We start from the raw sequence: 18047 nt of genomic DNA, 5'->3' as shown, positions 1-18047 counted from the left end.
ACAACACTTCTTCAAAGAATCTGTAGCATATCCCCAGCATTGTTCTTTTGTACACTCTCATTTTTTTCTGATGAGTATTCTAGTAGTTTTGTTTTTAGGTGACCAATAGTAATTATTTTATTTTAAGAACTTTGGATTTTATTTGAAAATGTTTTTACCAAGTACATCTATTTCATTTTGGTAAGAAGATAGTCTGTTTTCTCTGAAGTCACGGAAATTGTTTTTAAAGCTTCATCTTCATTACTCACTGAAATTATTGGAGCAATTGGATAGAGTGGCCATGTAGCACTCAATTCTTATTAGGTGTATGAACTGACTTTGCCAACTTTGGTAACTTTGGTTATCATGTAGTTTGGTGTCCATTGAAACTTACATAGTAGCACGCTAAATTAATGTTCTCCTCTGTCTTTTGCCAAAGGTTAAGTTGGTTCCCATGAACTTTAAAAAATAGACAAATTCACTTATATTTTATATATTATATATATTTTCAATTCATCAAAATATTTGTACCTGGAGATCCTTTGTTTGCCTATCTCTGATTTGCGATGCTAGATTTTAACCATCCTGATCCTGGCTCTGTTTCCAACATATTATCTGCCACAGGGATAGTCAATCAAGTGCAGTGCACCCCTCAGATTGCCACACTGTATTTTCTTATAATACTTGAAGTATTCTTTGTAAAAGTGGTTCCACTCTTTGTCTAGTGATTCAAGTTGATCAATATTTATTAATTTGTAGGTTATACCTTACCTGCTTTAAGCAGATAAAGTTGCCTACTATAAATCAGTATAAAACATCTGTATCTTTTAAAAAAACTTTTAAGTCCAGCAGTCCATGTGCAGGATTGTTATATAGGTAGACTTGTGTCACAGGGCTTTATTTTATAGATTATTTCGTCACCTGGGTACTAAACCTAGTACCCAACAGTTATCTTTTCTGGTCTTCTTCCTCCTCCCACCCTCCATTCTCAAGCAGGTCCCCAGTGTCTGTTGTTCCCTTCTTTGTATCCATGAGTTCCCATCATTTAGCACCCACTTATAAGTGAGAACATGCAGTATTTGGTTTCCTGTTTCTGTGCTAGTTTACTAAGGATAATGGCCTCAAGCTGCATCCATGTTGCTGCAAGGGACATGATCTCATTCTTTCTTATGGCTGCATAGTATTCTATGGTGTATATGTACCACATTTTCTTTATCCAGTGAGCATTGATGTGCATTTAGGTTGATTCCATGTCTTGGCTATTGTGAATAGTGCTGCAGTGAACATTTGCATGCATGTGTCTTTATGGTAGAATAATTTATATTCCTCTGGGTATATACCTAGTAATGGGATTGCTGGGTTGAATGGTAGTTCTGTTTCTAGCCCTTTGAGGAATTGCCACACTGTTTTCCACTATGGTTGAACCAATTTACACTCCCACCAACAGTGTATAAGCATTCTCTTTTCTCCACAACCTTTGCCAGCATATGTTGTTTTTTGACTTTGATAATAGCCATCCTGACTCATAAGAGATGGTATCTCATTGTGGTTCTGATTTGCATTTCTCTAATGATCACTGATATTGAGCTTTTTTCCATATGCATGTTGGCAACAGGCATGTCATCTTTTCAAGTGTCTGTTCACCTCCCTTGCCCACTTTTTAATAAGGTTGAGTTTTTCTTGTAAATTAAAACATCTGTATCTTCTACAGAATTTGTAGTGTCATGTTATTTTTCCACTCATTTTAATGCTTTTTTATTTTAATGAAGACCATCCTACTCTCTTTAGTTTGAACTACACAATTCACCAATGCACTGGGTTTTGTCTAGTAATCTCTTCATGATTTCACCTATATGCACTCCTCTCTCCCACTGCAGCTCATGTTCCTGAGGATCAGAGGGTGTGTCTTTGATTTAGAGCAGCTCCTTTGCAAGACCCTCATGTGAATTTCATGTGATTGACATTTTCCCTACTTGGTCAATAATGAACTATACTCGTCCTACTGCCTATATATTTCCCGTTTTTCTGTAAATTGTTTAAGAAAATACCCACACTCTCTCAAACCACAAAAAAGATCAGTTGTCTTTACTTTGAGGAGGGACACTCCTACCAGGAGCTGTTCACTGGCAGCTAATTAACAGGTTCCCAAATAATTCTTGTCCTAATATCTACATAGCACTTTATATTATCTCACAGCATTACAACCATTCTCAGAAGTAGATTTTCTTTTTTACTATGAGGAAATTCAACTTAAAGAGATTTCCTGGCCCAAATGTGTTGGGTGTGGAAGGCTAGGACATGAATCCAAGTGTTCTTATTCTAAGGTTAGTGTTCATTTCAGCAGGCCGCATCTGTCTCCAATGGGAAGCTACTATGGAATCAAGTGCAAGGCCAAAGCTGTCTTTTGCCCCTCTGCTCCCAGGAATTATGGCACAGTGGTGTGGGATAGGAGCCATCAACACTGAAGTATCTACCCATAATTTCTTGGGAACCTACCCTTCTATCCATGGGTTCAAGAGTCACACCTCACAGATAAAACTGGGCACCTCTGATTGTTGCCATGTGCTTCAGAGCCCATGGAGATCAGGGTCATGAGATAGTGGTGCAGTATAAGCACAGCTTTAGTCCTGGAGAAACCTGTCTTCAGTCATTGCTAATTCACACAGTTGTATCAGTCCAAAGTCTGGAGCACTGAACTGTAAATGCCTTGAGGGTTACAGGCATATTCTCATCTACTTAAGATCCTACGGTCTAACATAGTGCCTGAGACACAATAGCGGTATTTGCTGAAAAAAAAACAAATGAACTATTTTGGCAGAAAATATAATTATATTCAATCTTTACTTTAAACTTCTAGAATGTCATGTAAATTATATAGACCTTAAAAAGACACCAGAAAATCTTTTCCTAAATATTTTGATATTAGGATTCCAAAAGATCTCTTATAAATTCACAAAATTCAGAGGTACTGCCCTTTAACTCAGAAAGGTCTACGTCAATTCATATCAGATTAGATCTAAGTGCTACTTGTTATGTAAGATGGTGAAAAGAATATTCTCAGCTTTACACAAGGGTTATTAAGAGACTTAAAAATGTTGGTGTGCTGCACCCATTAACTCGTCATTTAACATTAGGTAAAGTATAATAATAAAAAAAAGAGACTTAAAAATGAAAATCAAAGGTAATAATAATGTATATTTCAAAATTGCTAAAAGAATACATTTTTAACATTCTCACCACATTAACAAATGGTAATTTGGTGAGGTGATAGATATGTTTTTATTTATTAATTAAGAATAAATACATTTTTAAAGTACAAAATACCCCCAAATTTTTAACTTTGTGGTTTTAGCAGGAATTAAAACCCTGGGTCAGTATATAGCCATAAGTTTTAACAACAGTATTATGTCAAGCAGTCACTTGCAAACCACATGAAACTCAAATTTTTTGAAGTGTCGCAATAGCCTCATTGAAATTATTTCCCAAATATTGACACTAAGAAAGCAAATAAAATATCAACCCTGCCGCTCAGACTTAAACCTTCTAGGCTGCCTGATTCAGGCAGTAGCAGACGAGGTGTTTTTATGTCGTCCCTCACACTGACTCTGTCTTCCAAATGCCATCAAATGACTTTTGCTAATTCTTTCTTAGAAAATGTGCAAAAAGGATTTCCATAGAGGTCTTTGGAGATTTCCTGTGTCCTCATGTGTGTAATAGGTTGGGTCAAGTAATAATGAAGGAAAAAGGAAGAATGGGGATTCTGTTTTATGTATTTTTCTCCTTCCAGCCATTGAAAGAGGGAAAAATGGAAAAGGGAAAATTATACCATACAGATGATGTCAGTGTTAAATTAAATTAAGATCACATGTTTGGCTGTGGCAGCTGTAATCTTTTGATTATTGAAGAGATTGTTGGTAATGAAATACATTTGTAAGAAATATTTTTAGTGTAAACTGTATACATGCACAAACTGTGAGCTATGCACCTAATAAAATGATAGATTTAGAAATTGCCTGGCACCTAAATTCATGCTTTTCAAATAGCTATTTATAGAAAGAAAAGTGATACTTAAGCTATCATAGTAGAATATTATAATCTGCCTTATATTACGTTAGATAATAGTCCCGTATTTTAAAATAATGTAAAAACCATTAAATTATTTATTCACACCTAAGTTATATAAATTGGAAGATTTGGGCAATTATGCCAGAAAAGAATTATTTTTTCCAAAAGTAAGGCCTCACTGTCATGCCTTAAAGAGATTGCCACAAAACAAGTTATACTACAGATAAAAATAAACCAAACCAACATGAATTTTTAATCAACAAAATTTTTTATAGAGACATTAAAACCAACTATTAATTTTATTTTTTTCTGTTATGAAATGAAACATCAGCGTATCTGGCTGTGCTATATGTTCAATATGTATTTCTCTTCCTGATAGGTCCTTGACACTTACTGTAAAATCTCCACAGACCTGGATGATGATCTCAGTCTGGGGAGAGGCTATGAAGCCATAGCCAAGGTCCTGCAGAGGTAAGTTAGCACATTCTCGTCTTGCTGTCACTGTGAATTCACTCAACTGTGAAAGGCTTAAATTGTTTGAGGTCTGTCGCTTTCCATTACTGCCTGCTTAAATTTTAAGCAGTGCCCTTCTTAAGTGACCCTTTCATCGTAAGTTATTTTAAACCAGTTTGGTAGTTTAAAATACGCATCTAAACTCTTCTTTGTCTGTGCCTCCTTCGTATTATTTTCTTTTTGGTTTTCTGTAAGTTTAGTGATGACCTTGAATAAAAGAGAAAAAAATCGGGTCACATCTCACAAGTTAAGAAAGCAGAGAGCACAGAAATATGTAGTACGCTTCAGTGGCTGTGGCTCACCATAACCTTTCCAGATCTCTTCTTTGAGGAAAGTTTCCATTTATGCTTCAGTCATGCTTTTCCATTAAGACATCTCTCCTTTGAGCACATCTGGATAAACAATTGGGGTTAAAACCAATATTCCCAATATTTCATTTAAAACAGAAAGTTTTAGATATATGAACAACTTCTGATACCTGTTTTTCCATAGAAGATATATCATTCACCCTTCAGTCATTGTCTTGCAATCATTGTTTACTCCATTTGATTGTTATAGAGTAGCATTATGACTTAAGAAATAATAACAATAAGAAAAGTTATCAGTTAAGGCCTTGGTTTTTACTATGTTATCTTATATCCAAGATATAGCTTTTTAATAATAGTAATGTTGGTTGCAGTAACTGTAGTAATATAGATTGTATTAAGTTCTAATTTCTTCCCATTTGTACTTCAGTTGTAAACACATACAAGGAGGTGTTTTAAAAGTAAAATTGTTATTTGAAAGGCATTTGAAACACTAAAAAGTACCTAGTGAGGTAAAATTGGAATCATTATATAAGTACCATTACTAATATAATAATCATAGTTTAAAATATCAGTACCAATGAAATTAAAGGTATCCTACAAAATAAATAAAACGCAGTCATCACTGGATAAATGGTTTAGGAACACAGACATATTTAGAAGGAGAGGCCAGGCACGGTGGCTCACGCCTGTAATCCCAGCACTTTGAGAGGCCGAGGTGAGCAGATCACCTGAGGTCAGGAGTTTGAGACCAGCCTGGCCAACATGGTGAAACCCCCTCTCTACTAAAAATACCACACACACACACACAAAATTAGTTGGCCATGGAGGAGGGCTCCTGTAATCCCAGCTACTCGGGAGGCTGAGGCAGGAGAATCACTTGAACCTGGGAGGTGGCGGTTGCAGTGAGCCAAGATTGCACTCCAGCCAGGGCATCAAGAGCGAAACTCTGTCTCAAAAAATAAGGAAAAGAAGGAGAGTATGGGTGTTTACCCAAGAAAGACAGAGCCAGTCATGGATAAGGCAAGCAGCCTGTGAGTGTTGTGATCCTTCTAAATAAAGATTGGTAACTAGTCCATGGAAGACCAACTCAGCTATTTTTTAAAACTTTTACTTCCAAACAACAACCCAGAAGACACAGGTGGTTGAATACAAAGAAGAGACTGATAAGAATTCAATTTATGTCTATTTGGAACTAATCAACTCTGTTGATTGTACATTTTGATTATGAAATTACTTGACTCTGCTGTTATCACTGCCCAAAAATCAGCAAAAAAGATTGGATTCTTTGCTTTGCTTTGTAGTAGCATGTAAATGTGTCCCCTAACATGTTTATAAAATAATTTTTACAAAATGATATTTCCATAGTGTTCCAGCATAACTAGAGAGATAAGCTGGGTGTGGTGGTGGGTGCCTGTAATCTCAGTTACTTGGGAGGCTGAGATGGAAAGATCCCTGGAGCCCAGGAGTTTGATTCCAACCTGGGCAACATAGCAAGACCTCATCGCAAAAATAAATAAATAAATTAATAAAGAGATAAAACTTCAAGGGGAAAATTTATTTATAAACATCTACTAAGCGCTTACAATTTCACTGGACAAATATTGAAATGCCCCTTTGGTTACTGATGGTCTTTATAATTATTTTTGAAACTTCCAGAGACATGAGCCTGTCTTCAAATAATTCTCACCTCTTAGCCTTGCTTCTTATCTGGAATATTTTAGCCCCCTTCCCAGGATTTGAATTCCTGGTCGATTCAGTCAAGGCTAAGTGAAGAGTTGAACAATTATCTGGTGAATTTTGGCACTACCAGGCAATCTGATGTTTTAATTTGCCTATTTAAGTATTATTTGGAACTTGAGAGTGGGACGGGATACAGCTATATTTGATATATCATGAAGTTGAATTTGTTTTGGGTAGGACTGGGGACCATTCTGTTCCAACACTCTCAGCAGCCTGCCAATGTGCCTTAGGGCAAACATTTAAAGGAACAAGAAGATTTATCTCCATTTTACTTTTATGCCAAGTAAACTAATTCTTTTTATAGGAATTCCTGGCCAGGCACAATGGCTCACACTTGTTATCCCAGCACTTTGGGAGGCCAAAGTGGCAGGATCACTTGAGTGCAGGAGTTTGAGACCAGCCTGGGCCACGTAGTGAGAACCTATCTCTATTTTTTTTAATTAATTAAAAAAAGAATTCCCATCTACTAAAGTACAATAAAGCTACCAGTGATTTCATGGTAGACATGGATTCTTAATTTTCTAATGTTATACAATGCCACAATGCACAAGACAGTGCAGGGGATGCTTATTCTGAGGTCATAGTGAAAAAGTGTCCCAAGGCTACAACCAGCTTTCCAATCCAAATCTGTGATTTTGCAGCATTGTTTTTTGGTTATAGAGGAGCACTCAGGGGAGTGCAAGCCTCCACATATTATTTCAATATCTGTGCAAAATAATTCAAAAAGTGATCTACTAACAGGCAGATTTTCCAAACCTAAAATTCTGTAAGATAGACAACAGCATCCTGAATAGCACAAAGCATTATTAAATCAAGTCCACTCATAGTATAAATGCTTTGATGTAAATTCTGTGATCATTTTTAGAACATTTTGCTTGAAAGGCTTGATATCCTTCAGTAAACATGCATGTGCACACATACACACATGCACATACCCACACACATAAACACAAACACACACATGTACCAGCCCTTTCATAGCCCTAAATTGTCCTTCTCGGGTTAGTAGCAACGTGCAAGAAACAGACTACAGCCCAAATAGAGGAAATTATGGTGGTGGCAGCTGAGAAATAAATCAAGTTGCATATGAAGCTTAGCATCACCTCTAAATCTCTTTTTCCTAACCTGTGCAATTGCACAAGTTTCACTAATGGTAGCCCTATCTCTATAAACATATTTTATATCTTTAAAGGAAATGGAAGAGGATAGCCATGTCTAGGATAAGTGTGTGTCTAAGGCCATCAGCTGAGCGTGCATGAACGGTGAATAAGATCTAAGGCTGGAAGCTTCTAAAATGGTTATAAGAATGTATACTAAGCCCTCAATTGAAAAACACACCACAATCCCTCAAGACTGAGGATTTGGTAATACAGAGTTGCCTGTCTGGTGATATTATTAATAGATACAGACTTGGTGTTAGAGTTATTGGGGAAGGTGTTAATAAGTGAACAAGTTTTGTTATTTTTGCCATTGATCTGAATAATATTAATTGCATAAGACTTTAAGCAGCATAGCAGAAAATAAGCATTTATAATATCATTCTTCCCCTACTTGGAATAATAGTGAAGAAAAGAGTTGATGTTCTAAAATACTAACAATTGCTTTGTGAAACTACAATAAAAGCTAGAATTATGGTCCATAAAACAAAGAGAAAGCCAGTTGAGAAATTACAAGTAAATATTATTATTATACAGACAGACAGTTTGAGTAAATACAGAGAGGGAAAATCCCTATATTTTCCTTATGGCATTTCTCTTTTTGCCTCATTTACTGAAGTAGTTCATTTACAGAAATGCCACAACTTTCCAAAATACTCAGATTATTTAAAAGACTACAGAGAAAAAAATTCACAAAAATATGTTTAATACATATTGGTCACAACTAACCCATCTCTGGGTTTATTCCATACCAATTGTAAATTTTCTTGCAAACTCAAGTTAAATTATTTCCTAGAAAACTTTCCACAATGGAGATCTTTAAATCAATCAGTACAAAGTTTCAAGTGTGAAAATTACCTTTCTGTTATAGCTGAAAATTAATTTTTTCTTGCTTGAGAGAAATGACACGCCCTAGTAATTTTCATATATTCTTTAAAATGGAACATCCAGGCTTTGATGTGAAATTTCCTAAAAATGACCAAAAAAATACATCAAAACATATCTATTAATTCATGAAATTAAGAACAGCTTTTTGCATTTTCTCCTGTCACTGATCCCATTTGCCTTATTACTTTCATCTGTGGCCCACAAACTTGGTGGCACAATCAACAAACCCCTTAGTGGCTGTTTCATCTCTGCTCTATTTGATTTCTTCTCTGTGAGTAAATGATTAAGTTTTCATGCATTGGTTCAACCAAAATCTATGTTCACTCAACCACATCCTTTATTGATTACTTCTACTGCAAACAGTAGGCCAAGTGTGATATACATAATTGGACAGTTGTCAAGGGACGTGGGTGTTAACGGTCCTGTTTTCCCAGTTGGAAACTGGAATCACCTTGATACACAAATATTCTGCACTGTTTCATTCTCATTCTTTGGACCGAGGAGTCCTGTTCCTCCGAATATATGTTTTTAACTCTCTAAGGTCTGGTTGAATGAATTTAATGATTATACCATATAATATGCTGTTCAAGTTGCACCTGTGCACTGCATATAGAAAACTGGAATTAATATTTATCTAACATTTTAACCTTGTCCTTTAACTTATACAAATAAGCTGTACCCTTTCTGTAAGAAAATATTTGGTGTTTTCCCCTTCCATAGAAAGAATGGCTTCTAAATCTGTCGCTAACTTTTAAATTTGGAAAACCTTTAACCAGCATATAATGTTAATATTTCAGATGTTGCATTAACAAGTTTGCTGGCTGTAGACCTATACATTCATTGAGTAAAGCAAATGACTTACAATAATAAGACTTTTTTCTCTAGCATTATTTGTTAGAGCAAGTTCCAGATAATTTTGTATGTTTTGGAGATCTATTGCTCCTTTGGAAGAAAAATGACATGAATTACCCAGCAATAGTTTTATTTATACTATTTTGTGTTTCTCATACTCTAAACTTAGTTTTTTTTTGCTTGTTTCTTTGTTTGTATATATCTTGATTTAACAATCCTCAGCAGGCCAAATCTAATTCAAAATGTACTTTCTTCAAAAATATATTGGTTTTTAGAAACATGAACATAAATAAGCTTCAGTGAGTCCATCTTAGCTAAATAATTAATAATAATAATTTTCCCTAAGGTTTTGAAGTGATATTCAGAGAAATCATCATGTTTCCCCCATCAATTTTTTCTTGAATAGTATAGCCTAGGAAAGAGTGTGAAAAATTAACAATTTGATAGAACATTTTTAGCCCTAGAAATCCACAAGTTCACTCAAAATTCTAAATAATGTATTTTCTTTATTAATATTTTATACTCAAGCTCTCTCAATAACTGTTAGTTTCACAAAGCAAATATTTAAATTAAAATAATCGGTGAACCTGTCATTATATTTTACTCTATGCCTGCATTTGAAAATTTCCTCCAATAATTCATGATTTTTCTGGAGAACTGACCTATGCCTATATGTGGAAGATCGGTCATAATTTTAGTATGAAAAAGTGAGGACAGAATTATAAAAAGTAGTATTCACAGCTGCAGTAACATAAAATTTCATCCTATTTCTGATATGTAGAAGACTCTTTTACCAATAAGAGGAAAAAAATGTATTTGATAATACCTGATACTCAAGTAAACAAAAAATGTTAGCTATTTGATTTTGCCCCTTAGAAAATAGACACCAGGACTTTATGTGACTGATTTGCAGAGCATACATTAAAATCAAGGGTGTTTAATTCATCACATGATGAATGTTTTCAGGAAGGATTGCTTAGCTAAATTGAATTTGCCTCTTGGCTTGTGGTAGACAATGTCAAGTAGAGAGCTGTGAATGTGATAGTTGTTTATTTCACTGAGAGATAATAATAACACTAGTGCCGTTTATTGAATCCCTACTACATGCCAAGCTATACATTTACACAATTTTTAATCCCACAGCAACTTGTGGCCATTTTTGAAATGAAGAGACAAAAGTTTTCTTCAGTTTCATAACTTTAGTATGATCAAAGTTATTAATCTAAGAGGCTGAGCTGAGATTCAAACGTACATCTTTCTAAATTCTACCATAACTCATTTTGACTTTAAAGTAATCTAACTTATTTTTAAAAACATATCACTGTTTACCTGTGAAAATGAATGTTTTCCAAACCTTGGGAGGTTAATCAAGGAGATAACCCTAATCCTACCAATACTTGTTTAAAATAAACTTCTTTGAAAATACCTTCTGGGGCATATAGAAATGCTACCGTGGGGGTGGGGCCAAGATGGCCTACAAGAAGCTGGGGCTCCCATCAGAATAAACCATAATAAGTGTGTGAATCCTTCACCAGCAACCAAGGTATCCAGATGCTGTCATCAAAATTGACTAGAAGGCAGGCAGGACCCACGGAGACAGGGAAGAGCAGTGTGGTGTGGTGGCCCACCTGAGAGCCACATGGGGAAGGGGAGCCCCCTCCCTCCAGCCAAGGGATGTGGGCACAGACATGGATGAAGGATCAAATGGATGAAGTGGCAGAAGTAGGCTACAGAAGATAGGTAATAAAAAACTACGATGAGCTAAAGGAGCATGTTCTAACCCAATGCAAACAAGCTAAGAACCTTGATAAAAGGTTAGAGGAATTCCTAACTAGAATAACCAGTTTAGAGAGGAACATAAACGACCTGATGGAGCTGAAAAACACAGCACGAGAACTTCATGAAGCATACACAAGTATCAACAGCTGAATCAGCCAAGCAGAAGAAAGCATATCAGAGTTTGAAGGCCACCTTACTGAAATAAGACATGCAGACAAGAATAGAGAAAAAAGAATGAAAAGGAATGAACAAAGCCTCCAAGAAATATGGGACTTCATGAAAAGACCGAGCCTACAATTGATTGGAGTACCAGAGGAGATGGGGAGAATGGAAACAACCTGGAAAATACACTTCAGGATATTATCCAGGAGAATTTTCCCAACCTAGCAAGATAGGCCAACATGCAAATTCAGGAAATACAGAGAATGCCATTAAGATACTCCATGAGAAGATCAAACCCAAGAAACATGATCATCAGATTCTCCAAGGTCGAAATGAAGGAAAAACTGTTAAGGGCGGCCAGAAAGAAAGGCCAGGTCACCTACAAAGGGAAGCCCATCAGACTAACAGCAGACATCTCAGCAGAAACTCTACAAGCCAGAAGAGATTGGGGGCCAATATTCAACATTCTTAAGGAAAATAATTTTCAATCCAGAATTTCATATCCAGTCAAACTAAGCTTCATAAGTGAATGAGAAATAAAATCCTTTCCAGACAAGCAAATGCTGAGGGATTTTGTTACCACCAGGCCTTTCCTGGTGCTTCCCTGAAAGAAGCACTAAATATGGAAAGGAAAAACTGGTACCAGCCACTGCAAAAACACACCAAAATATAAAGACCAATGACACTATGAAGAAACTGCATTAACTAGTGTGCAAAATAACCACATAGCATTATGATGACAGGATCAAATTCACATATAACAACACTAACCTTAAATGTAAGTGGGCCAAATGCCCCAATTAAAAGACACAGACTGGCAAATTGGATAAGGAGTCAAGACCCATTGGTGTGCTGTATTCAAGAGACCCATCTTACCTGCAGAGACACACACAGGCTTGAAATAAAGGGACGAAGAAAAATTTACCAAGCAAATGGAAATTAAAAAAAAAAAAGCAGGGGTTGCAATCCTAGTCTCTGACAAAGCAGACTTTAAACCAACAACAATCCAAAAAGACAAAGAAGAACATTACATAATGGTAAAGGGAACAATTCAACAAGAAGGACTAATTATTCTAAATATATATGCACCCAATGCAGGAGCACCCAGATTCATAAAACAAGTTCTTAGAGACCTAGAAAGAGACTTAGTCTCCCACACAATAATTGTGGGAGACTTTAACAACCCACTGTCAGTATTAGGCAGATTAACGAGACAGAAAATTAACAAGAATATTCAGGACTTGAACTCAGCTCTGGATCAAGTGGACCTAGTAGACAGCTACAGAACTCTCTACCCCAAATCAACAGAACATACATTCTTCTCAGTGCCACATGGCACTTATTCTAAAATTGACCACATAATTGGAAGTAAAACACTCCTCACCAAATGCAAAAGAACTGAAATCATAACAAAGTCTCTCAGATCACAGTGCAATCAAATTAGAATTCAGGATTGAGAAACTCACTCAAAACTGCAAAATTACGTGGAAATTGAACACCTTGCTCCTGAATGACTACTGGATAAATAACGAAATTAGGATGGAAATTAAGAAGTTCTTTGAAACCAATGAGAGCAAAGAGACAACATAACAGAAACTCTAAGACACAGCTAAAGCAGTGTTAAAAGGGCAATTTATAGAACTAAATGCCCACAGGAGAAAGTGGGAAAGATCTAAAATAGACACACTAACCTCACAATTAAAAGAGTTTGAGAGGCAAGAGCAAACTAATCCAAAAGCTAGCAGAAGACAAGAAATAACTAACATCACCGAAGAATTGAGGGAGATAGAAACATGAAAAACCCTCCAAAAAATCAATGAATCCAGGAGCTGGTTTTATGAAAAAATTAATAAAATAGATAAACTGCTAGCAAGACTAATATAGAAGAAGAGAGAGAACAATCAAATAGACACAATAAAAAATGATAAAGGGGATATCACCACTGACCCCACAGAAATACAAACTACTAACAGAGAATACGGTAAACAACTGTACACAAATAAACTAGAAAATCTAGAAGAAATGGATAAATTCCTGGATGCATACACCTTACCAAGACTAAACCAGGAAGAAGTTGGATCCCTGAATAGACCAATAACAAGCTCTGAAATTGTGGCAGTAATTAATAGCCTAACAACCAAAAAAGCCCAGGACCAGACAAATTCACAGGTGAATTCTGCCAGATATACAAAGAGGAGCTGATGCTATTCCTTCTGGAACTATTCCAAACAATTGAAAGGAAGGAATTTCCTCTAACTCATTTTATGAAGCCAGCATCATCCTGATACCAAAATCAGGAAAAGACACAACAAAAAAAAGAAAATTTCAGGCCAATATCCCTGATGAACATCAATGTGAAAATTCTCAGTAAAATCCTGGCAGACTGATTCCAGCAGCACATTAAAAACTTACCCACCACGATCAAGTCAGCTTCATCTCTGGGATGCAAGGCTGGCTCAACATAAGCAAATCAATAAATGTAACCCATCACATGAACAGAGCCAATGACAAAAACAACAGAATTACCTCAATAGATGCAGAAAAGGCCTTCGATAAAATACAACATCCCTTCATGTTAAAAACTCGCAATAAACTGGGTATTGATGGAACATCTCTCAAAATAATAAGAACTATTTATGACAAACCCACAGCCAATATCATATTGAATGGGTAAAAGCTGAAAGCATTTCCTTTGAAAACCGGCACAAGACAAGGATACCTTCTTTCACCACTTCTATTCAACATAGTATTGGATGTTCTGGCCAGGGCAATCAGGCAAGAGAAAGAAATAAAGGGTATTCAAACAGGAAGAGAGGAAGTGAAATTGTCTCTGTTTGCAGATGACATGATTGTATATTTAGAAAATCCCATTGTCTCACCCCAAAATCTCCTTAAGCTGAGAAGCAACTTCAACAAAGTCTCAGGATACAAAATCAATGTGCGAAAATCACAAGTATTCCTTTACATCAACAGTAGGCAAGCAGAGAGCCAAATCATGAATGAACTCCCATTCACAATTGCTACAAAGAGAATAAAACACCTAGGAATGCAGCTAACAAGAGATGTGAAGGACCTCTTCAAGGAGCACTACAAACCACTACTGAAGGAAATAAGAGAGAAAACAAACAAATGGAGAAACATTCCATCCCCATGGATAGGAAGAATCAGTATCATGAAAATGGCCATACTGCTCAAAGTAATTTATAGATTCAATGCTATTCCTATCAAACTACCATTGACATTCTTCACAGAATTAGAGAAAACTATTTTAAATTTCATGTGGAATCAAAGAAGACCCCATATAGCCAGGACAATCTTAAGCCAAAAGAACAAAGCTGGAGGCATCATGCTACCTGACTTCAAACTATACTACAAGGCTACACTAACCAAAACAGCATGGTACTCATACCAAAACAGACATATAGACCAGTGGATCAGAACAGAGACCTCAGAAATAACACCACACATCTACAACCATCTGATCTTCAACAAGCCTGACAAAAACAATCAATGGGGAAAGGATCTCCTATTCAGTAAATGGTGCTGGGAAAACTGGCTAGCCATATGCAGAAAACTGAAACTGGACCCCTTCCTTACACCTTATACAAAAACTAACTCAAGATGAATTAAAGACTTAAATGTAAAACTCCAAACCATAAAAACCCTAGAAGTAAACCTAGGCGATACCATTCAGGACATAGGCACAGGCAATGACGTCATGGCAAAAACACCAAAAGCAATTGCAACAAAAACAAAAATTGACAAATGGGATCTAATTAAACTAAAGAGCTTCTGCATAGCAAAAGAAACTATCATCAGAGTGAACAGGCAACCTACAGAATGGGAGAACACTTTCGCAATCCACCCATCTGACAAAGGTCTAATATCCAGAATTTTCAAGGAACTTAAATATATTTACAAGAAAAAAACAAACAACCCCATCAAACAGTGGAAAAAGGATATGAACAGACACTTCTCAAAAGAAGACATTTATGCAGCCAACAAACATGAAAAAAAGCTCAACATCACTGATCTTCAGAGAAATGCAAATCAAAACCACAATGAGATACCACCTCATGCCAGTCAGAATGACAACTATTAAAAAGTCAGGAAACAATAGTTTCTGGTGAGGCTGTGGAGAAATAGGAACACTTATACACTGTTGGTGGAAGTTAAATTAGTTCAACCAATGTGGAAGAGAGTATGGTGATTCCTCAAAGATCTGGAAGCAGCAATATCATTTGACCCAGCAACCCCATTACTGGATATATACCCAAAGGATCCTACAGAAAATGATTCAGTAAACCTACATCATTCTACTATAAAGACACATGCACACGTATGTTTATTGCAGCACTATTTACAATAGCAAAGACATGGAACTAACCCAAATGCCCATCAATGATAGACTGGATAAAGAAAATGTGGTACATATACACCATGGAATACTATGCAGCCATTGAAAGAATGAGATCATGTGCTTTGTGGGGACACGGATGAAGCTGGAAGCCACCATCCTCAGCAAGTTAACATAGGAACAGAAGACCAAACACCACATGTTCTCACTCACACAAGTGGGAGTTGAACACTAAGAACACAAGGACACAGAAAGGAGAACAACACACACCAGGGCCTGTTGAAGGGTGGGGATTGAGGGGAGGGAATTTAGAGGATGGATCAATAGGTGCAGCAAACCACCACGGCCCAGGTAGATCTATGTAACAAACCTGTATGTTCTACACATGTATCCTTTTTTTTTTTTTTAAAGAAAATACTTTCTGAACTTGCAACATGTTCTTTTAAATAGCCCCAGTTGAGAGGTGGGTTCAGTCTTTAGAAATAGCCAAAAGAATTTGGAGTCACACTTAGAAAACCCAGAAAAAAAAAAAAAACCCTGCTAGACATGTTCTTACGAGGATAGGTGAATGAATGTACTCCAGGTTTCAAAGCACTGTATACAAGTCAGTACCTGTCACAATTGATCCCATGTATGAATTTATACACTTATTTCTCCAAATTGACAGTGAAACTCTTCAAGCACAGGAACCTTATTCCCCAGCAACTAGCAAATTTTGGGACATTTGCTAGGCTCCCAAAGTTTCTTGATGTTACTGGAATATCCAAGGGTCAGGAGTTCACAATCATAGACTCCAAACATCTATATGCCTTAAGGTTCTCACAGTTTACCTGGATGCTTAGCTTTCATGTGTGCAGCATATGTGTCTCCTTTCTCAAATTTTCAACATTACTTCATTGAAAAATGTATTAATGCTTACTATATGCCCAATTCTCTGCTAGAAATTATGTCTTCCTGAACATTTTGTGAGGATATGTAACACTTGTATATGTGACTTTAGTGACACCTGAGCTTTCACTACCAATGAAAGCTTTCAAGAGTAAGCTAGTATTAGCCTTTTATAAACTTTTAAAAGTTTTTTTTTAAAAAAACAGCTTTAGTGAGACATAATTCTTATGCTATACAATTATGACTTTAACAATTGTAGACTTTAAAAGTCTTCAATTTAAAAGAGTCCTCACTTTAAAAATTTAAAGTCTACAATTCAGTGGTTTTTAGTGTACTCACGGGGTTGAGCAACCATGGCCACTATCTAATTTCAATCACCCTAAAAGGAAACCTTGTACCCATTATTTGTCATTTCTCAATCCTCCACTTTCCTCAGCCTCTAGCGACCACTAGCCTACTTTCCATCTCATGGATTTGCCATTCTGGACATGTCGTATAAATGGGCTCATATGGTGTGTGATCTTTTGTTGTCTGGCTTCTTTCACTTAGCATATTTTCAAGTTTCATCCATGTTGCAACATGTATCACTACCTCATTCTTTTTTTTTTTGAGACAGGAGTCTTGCTCTGTTGCCCAGGCTGTGATCTCAGCTCACTGCAAGCTCTGCCTCCCAGGTTCATGCCATTCTCCTGCCTCAGCCTCCTGAGTAGCTGAGACTACAGGTGCCCGCCACCACGCCTGGCTAATTTTTTATATTTTTAGTAGAGATGGGGTTTCACCATGTTAGCCAGGATGGTCTCAATCTCCTGACCTCGTGATCCGCCCACCTGGGCCTCCCAAAGTGCTGGGATTACAGGCATGAGCCACCGTGCCCGGCCTACCTCATTCTTTTTTAAGACTGAATAATATTTCATTGTAGGTATACAACACATTTTGTTTACTCATTCATCAGTTGATATACATTTCAATTGTTTTCATGCCTTGGCTATTATGAATAATGCTGCTATGAACTTTCATGTATATGACTTTTTGTGTTGACATATTTTTGCTTCACTTGGGTATATATTTTGGAGTAAAATTTCTGGGTCATATGGTAACTCTATGTTAAAGTTTTTGAGGAAATGCCAAGCTGTTTTCCCAAGAAGATGTACCATTTTACATTTCTATTAGCAATGCATGAGGATTTAAAAGTTTCAGTTTTAATTCAATGTATGCTCCAAGAAAAACAAGCCATATATTTTTAATTTGGTATTTACATATTAAATCTTATTATCCTGATAACCATCTTGCATTTTCTACAGCAAAGACACAAGATACTTCCTCTTTACTGTGACATTAAGTGAGATGATACTCCATTGA

At 36.4% G+C, this 18047-nt stretch overlaps 1 protein-coding gene across 4 annotated transcripts in view; it reads left to right on the top strand.

The window, feature by feature from the left end:
* TTC29 (tetratricopeptide repeat domain 29) overlaps nt 1-18047 on the top strand; it is a 243729-nt gene that overhangs the window by 104688 nt on the left and 120994 nt on the right. For all 4 annotated transcript variants that reach the window (XM_055111882.1, XM_003815851.3, XM_034959219.2 and 1 more), the window contains one exon: nt 4424-4515. In XM_055111882.1, the coding sequence (XP_054967857.1) occupies nt 4424-4515 (92 nt within the window). The remainder of the gene's footprint in view (nt 1-4423; nt 4516-18047) is intronic.

Source organism: Pan paniscus, chromosome 3, assembly GCF_029289425.2.
Source record: "Pan paniscus chromosome 3, NHGRI_mPanPan1-v2.0_pri, whole genome shotgun sequence".
In the NCBI taxonomy this organism is placed as follows: Eukaryota; Metazoa; Chordata; class Mammalia; order Primates; family Hominidae; genus Pan; species Pan paniscus.
This window is presented reverse-complemented; position numbering and strand designations above follow the sequence as displayed.